Source organism: Pecten maximus, chromosome 2 (assembly GCF_902652985.1).
Source record: "Pecten maximus chromosome 2, xPecMax1.1, whole genome shotgun sequence".
In the NCBI taxonomy this organism is placed as follows: Eukaryota; Metazoa; Mollusca; class Bivalvia; order Pectinida; family Pectinidae; genus Pecten; species Pecten maximus.
The window spans coordinates 2,292,343-2,299,310 of record NC_047016.1 but is presented as its reverse complement, the minus strand read 5'-3'; the positions used below and the strand labels follow the sequence as shown (position 1 = coordinate 2,299,310).

General features: G+C 33.9%; 1 protein-coding gene across 1 annotated transcript; it reads left to right on the top strand.

Moving 5' to 3' along the window:
• The first annotated feature begins 2,973 nt into the window (after nucleotides 1-2,973).
• Nucleotides 2,974-5,505, top strand: LOC117344797. Its single transcript, XM_033907626.1, has 2 exons — nucleotides 2,974-3,223; nucleotides 4,475-5,505. Exons 1-2 carry the CDS (start codon nucleotides 2,998-3,000, stop codon nucleotides 5,038-5,040), a joined length of 792 nt encoding a protein of 263 aa, XP_033763517.1. The 5' UTR covers nucleotides 2,974-2,997; the 3' UTR covers nucleotides 5,041-5,505.
• Nucleotides 5,506-6,968: the final 1,463 nt, after the last annotated feature.

Below are 6,968 nucleotides of genomic sequence, written 5' to 3'. Positions count from 1 at the left end.
TTTCTCGTATATACGAGAAAAAATCTCGTATATACGAGAAATAAACTCGTTATTACGAGAAATAAACTCGTATATACGAGAAATAAACTCGTATATACGAGAAATAAACTCGTTATTACGAGAAATAAACTCGTATATACGAGAAATAATCTCGTATATACGAGAAAGAAACTCGTATATACGAGAAATAATCTCGTATATACGAGAAAGAAACTCGTATATACGAGAAATAATCTCGTATATACGAGAAATAAACTCGTTATTACGAGAAGGAAACTCGTATATACGAGAAAAAATCGCGTATATACGAGAAGTAATCTCGTTATTACGAGAAATAATCTCGTTATTACGAGAAATAATCTCGTATATACGAGAAATAAACTCGTTATTATGAGAAGGAAACTCGTATATACGAGAAATAATCTCGTTATTACGAGAAATAAACTCGTATATACGAGATTTTTTATTTATTTTTTAATGATACCAACTAAGTTATTTTTTTATATTGGTCCTATTCGGCTTCGTACAAAAACCTGTATGTCCCGTTATATTTCATTGCTCATGATCAGCAACACTAAAAATACTGTGCTTACACATATTCTGTACTTACACACATTCAAAAACAACCTTAGAATGTCAAAAATAACTGATGCCATACCTCACCATTCCTTAATTGACAGCATGTCTAAGTATCCAATGCTGCCCAATACCTACAGTACCTGGGTAGTGTGATTTTTCTCTGGCCCTGGCATCATGTCTGGTGTAGGGCCAGAGCATACTACTATATGAAAATGTGGAATTCTCTGACACAGTGACACTACATATGTGTAGTAGGACGAGTCGGGGCTCCGGGCGTAACACACACCGCTCCGGCTATTAGTATGTCCCGAAGTCCCGCATCGCCTAGTGTTATCAACCCAGGTTCGGTTATAATTAGGTTCTAACACTTGTCGGATATTGAAGAGATAACAAACTACATGATTTTAAAGTTAATGATATTTAATAAGGGTCGATGATTATATACAGATGAAAATACGTTCACACACAAATAACTATATATATTACATCCGCCCACGGACCCCTCCCTTGGTCATGATCTTACAGGAGCTTGACTCCCGGGCCACCTAACATTATGACCCTGCCTAAGCTTACGTACCCCTCTGCTACCTATCCAGCTAAGCGAAGGCCTGTTGAAATGTGGCACACCTCCGGAAACAAATCCGTTCGACTGCCCACTGAGCGAGCCAGACACCCGAATATATACCCGAGATTGCGCCCCAGGCATGCTCGTGCGAATCTATTTATAAACAGCTACAACTGGATAAGCGACAATAACAGGGTCAGCCAGACATGACCTGGCGACGTCACAATCCCCTCGATCGTCGTCGAGCTGACTGGTAACAAAATAATATAATATCTAATACTGTACGTTGTTTTTACGATGCTTAGTTTTAATCAGTCCCTTAAATCCTCTCCTACTACATATGTATATGGTGTCGCTAATTTAAGACTTTAGTGCAGATAAAATAAAATTGGCGTGACATAACAGCTACCTCAAAACAAATATATTTATTATTGATAAATGAGATATTTGTTTACCCCAAAACATCCATTAAGGATATACCTGGTTAATTTATTAATTTAATTTGTGTGATTAACTTCTGAAACTTTCTGGAACTGATCAGTAGCTGGTAAACAGATATACATGTACAAGAATTGAAATAGGAAGAGAAATCCAAATTCATAGAATGCTGATAAAAGATAGAAAGGTCTGCTGACAAAACACTAATTAGACTAGAGTATTATTACATTTCTTCATCAGACTTAGCTAGACTTTGGATTGGAAATGTCAAATACAGTTTGGTATACATATGCAATAGCATTTGTTCTGAATTACTTACGTTTCTTCAATTTCTTTCAGATTTGGATTATCACATGAATTGTATGAAAAAAGTAATTAAAAACAGCGCATGTGGGTTAATGTTGCGTCCCGTTTTGTTGCTCATTAGTGTATTCATGTAAAAAATACATTGTTGTACATTGTTGCAACTTGTACATTCCAATGACGTCACATTGTTTACAGATCCCGCGTTGTGTCTGCACTGCCTGACACGAAGGCTTCATTCTGTTTTTTAGTGTTTTTGTTAGTTTTCTTACAATTCAATTGATCAGGTATGATTAAACAACCCCAATCAATATGAGGTGTGAATGTAATTTTAAGTTTAAACGGCATGTTGCGAAAAATACTTCAACTTTCACTTTGACAGTGCACTCGTGATCGGAGCTTCGGTCGGCTGTCATGGCAACGACGAGGACGGTGGTTTTATCACAGTGTCGAATGTACAAACTTGCATGTACAGCCGAAAACGTCTAACTATACCTTATGTCTTTGGAAATCATCTGTAATAATTATTTGAATTAATTACGATCCATTGCATTCGTTTATTAACGTTTGTTCTTTTCTATATGCCGATTTCGATACTTAAAACACTGAAGAGTTCCAATATTGGAGAATGAACATTAACACTTGCTCTATAAATCGTCCTAGAGCACCCGACTACCCTAAATCAATAATTATGAAACAGGTAAGAGCGTGAAGGTAATTGTATGAGAACAACGAAAAGTGCTGTTCATTCTTACGAAAATGACAAACATCGTCAAAATTACTTAAAAAGTAGTCAATTAATCAGCACTTCGTCAATTAAGATCCAGTTTATAACGCCGTTATGTAACCATACTTGAATAAATAGAACAATGTACAGCACTTTTTCTCGGTTTCTTAGCACGATGAATAAGTGCATCATATTTGTTTGTACGACAAAATACATTGGTCGGGTGCTCTGGCCGTACCTTCGTGCAGGTCACGTGACCACGCGAGAAGTGGAGGACCGACGAAAACATCCCGATAAAGACGTTGGACAACTAACATTAAAATCCGATCAAGAAAACAAACAGAACTTACCGGGAAATCATTAAATATTGAATTTATATAAAAACATGACGATTTTTGTTCTTTTTAATTATAAATGCAACATTAACCCACATGCGAGAAAAGAAGACAGATATCTGAGTAAAAGAGAAGTTATAAAGGCGTTGAATGTGCATCTGTTTAGTCCTCTGAGTGGTGGAAACTGTGTAATTGATGTCAATGTCATGGAAGAAGACAACTGTGTTTGTAGTTGTGGCTGCAGTACTCCAGTACATGCAGGACCAACTGGTATAGGTAAGGTTATTTTAAACCCAATATCAACAGATGGGGGACTATTCAATTCACCCTGCTTCCTTAGTCCATCTGTCTTCCCTCTGTCCATAAGCAATCCTTGTTATCACTGTTTCTTGAAAAGTACTGTGGGGATATTCCTCAAACTTCATGTGTTGATTTCCCTTGGTCCCTATTTATGCCAATTCAATTTTGAAGTTTGGTCAGAAAAAAGATGGTTGACCAGCAGCTACATTGCATTTTGGATTTTGAGAATATAACTTTGTGATCGCTATTTATTGAAAAGTACTCGAGCGGTATTCCTCAAACTTAGTGGGTTGGTCCCCCTGGTCCCTAGTTGTGCAAAGTCAATTTAGATTTTTGATCAGAAAAACAAAATGGCCAAAAGAAAGCCATATTGGTTTTGCTACTTGAAGTTTTTCACAATTTATTAAAAAACGCAGAAGGGATATTCCTTCAACTTCATGTGTAGGTGGTCTCTTTGGTCCCTAGTTATGCCAATTCAAATAAGATTTTTGATTAGTGATACAAAATGGCTGACAGGTAGCCATCTTGTATTTTGAGAATTTAAGTTTAATATCGCTTTTTCTTGAAAAGTACTTATTGGATATTTCTCAAACTTCATGTGTATGTTCTACTTGTTCCTGTTATCTGATTATTAAGAGGAAAAGAAGGAAAATAGAGAGAAGATCAGTCTGATAAGAATCATTAAAGATCATTTGATTGTAGACACTAAGATCCATCTGGGATCCCTTGTTATGCTACAGTTACCTTGTTTACTATCAACGATCATATTTTTACAATCACATTTCTTGTAATTTTTATTTCTTGTTCCTTTGAAAAAAAATGCAGCATGCTTTCAATGCATCATTCAAATGAAGAAAAATCAAAGATAACATTATCAATTCATCACTTTAAATCTTCCTTGGTGTTTTATTTCCTCTGTTGTGTGTTCCTTATATAGGTTTTATTCCAAGACTGTTTCTTATCTTCTTCACTGAAATTTACCTGTTTAAAACTTGTATGCATGTTTTCACTTTGCTAACGAAGCTGAGTCTTTATCATTTTTTTTTTAATTTCCCTTATTTTGGTGTGACACAGGGATATTGAGGTGGTCTGCATGTACATGTACTTTATGTCTTATTTTGATGTGACAGCACGGATATTGAGATTGTCTGTGTGTATAGCTAATATTATATTTTACATTTACAAGATAGTTTGAAGTTATTGATGAAACTCATTCTCTGTTTACAGGTGTTGAATCTTGCTGGCATGGATTTGTCGATATGGTTGTCAGTGGTAATGAGTTGGTTAACACTGTGCAGACGTCAGACCTTACAGAAAAGGTGAAAATGGTAGTTGGAGTGAAAACAAAAGAAAATTTACTTGATTCAAGATTTCAAAGCTCAGTTATTGCAGAAACTATAACCAATTCATTTGCAGAAGTCAATAGAAATCCTGCTGTCTCAGGACTACCGATTCCAGCATTTGGATGTACACCAGATGAAATATTAGTTTTTGCATATGACTGTAGAAATGATATGTTACTGAAAAAAATGGTGGATTTGAAGCTGTTTCACAATGATGTGAAGAGTGCAACCATCGTAATGTTATGGTTGTATATTAACTTTACAAGTTTCATGAGGAGAGATGTCACAGATACTCTGACAAAGCCTTTTCTATCTGAATTCACATCAGAATTCTGCTCAAGTCGGCAAATAGAGTCATGTTACAGGAAGGTGACTAGTGCAACTCCTGAATTTTATCCTGTTTCAAATTGGCCAAAGCTTAACTTTTACAGTTCAGCAAAAATGACATAACCCAGGACTGAACGCTCTATTTTGTCTTCATTCCTGAGAAGTTTAGGAATCTATCAACATCCATATTGAAAATTCAGATGTTATCACAAAAATAATATTCTGAGGGTGCAACTTGCTAACTGCAATGCAGAACACAAGATATTACCAAAATACCATATCTACCATGAGTAGCAGTGTTATATTTTAAAAACTTATTTAATCAGTATACTGTTTTTTGAAAATGCTGACAATAAGTTTAAATTTTACGAGAATGAAAGTGCATTTATAGTAAATCTTAAGAAATATTGAATTTTGTATTTATGACAAATATTGAATATAAAAACCGCACCATACAGCTTTTTTCTCCTTTGATTCATCAGTGATGATTGGGACAAATCATACAAGATATCTACATGTAGATAATTACTTTGTATATTGTGAAGGAAATGTTGACTTCTGAAGTTATATTAAAGGATCATGACTCTTGGCTGTTTTAATGGAGAGTTATAATGTGATGATTATACTGTATTGTCCATTTCAATTTTGCAAAGCTAAAAATATGAATGAGAATCATTTTGTTACAGCTTAATGTTTTATGGAAAAGGGGAAGTAATCACACTTGGTGCCATACCAGTAGTACATTAAATATTTAATTTCTTTTATTCTTTTCATATATATATCATTGATGTTTTATACATAGACATGTATATAATCTCAAAGTTATGATTTTATGGTTAATACTGTGTTTTCAAGACTCCTTCAAAAACAACTTCATCCAAAATGCTCAATTTTTTTTTTCTCTTCTTAATCACATTTTTGAATTGAATATTCTTGTATTTATTCATTTTTTTGTTAATTTTACGGGAGAAGTCGTTTATAAGTTGGTAAAATTTGCTGACTAATCCCTTTGTCATTTCTGTATATCAATAAAATATGTTTAAATTTAAACTACAACACGTGTATACATAAACACCCTTACACATATTGATATGTTATTATATACATGTATATAACAATTAATTTACTATTTACATCATAAACAATATCCTATCATAGATTTGTGCTGGAATTGCACATACAGACAATTCAACTACTAATATAGGTAACACAACATATGTATGAGAAACATTATATGACTATACATAATTATTGGTTATTAAGCCATTCTAATTTTCTCTTCCTTGCAAATTTAATATATTTAGCAAGATTTGAAATATCATTTCTATTATTTCTTGTTAACAGCTCTATTAATTTGAACATGCTAGGTTTTCATAAAATTATGAGGTTTAATGCATTTCTTTCGTAATTAATACAAATAAGGACAATTTAAAATGAGATGAAATTGAATGGAGTGAAAATAGCCTTCATAGCGTAATTGACTTAATTACGTGGTGGCGTTAAAGAGTAGCCGTAACGATTTGCTATGTCAAGCTTAAAATGTGATTTAGGATGAAACTAAAAATGCTGAAAGGCCGACTTTCACAGCGATTAATTGCGATTTTTCTCGAACCCAGAGCCGTTGACTACGTTTCGGTGACCTCTGACCTGTGACGTCAGACGTTTAACGGGATCAGAGCCGTCATGAAATATATACAGAAACAAACGTGAACACGTGCCTGCAATTAATGCGAATTGGACAACAACAATGAAAGTGCTGAATAAACTTTTTGACTTATATCTGTGAGTTAGTTAATAACTAATGTTACCGAAACCAGGGGCATATAATTTTCTATTATAACGTGCCATATACAACATGTAACATCTTACTAATTTTCTATTATAACGGGCCAAATACAACGTGTATCATCTTACTCATTTTCTATTATAACAGGTCGTATATAACATGTAAAATTTAAACAACTTTTATTTCTATAGATTTTACCGCTTATAATTAAGAAATTATGAATTTTTGAATTTAATATAACAGGTTTTGTGAAATAATAAGCTTA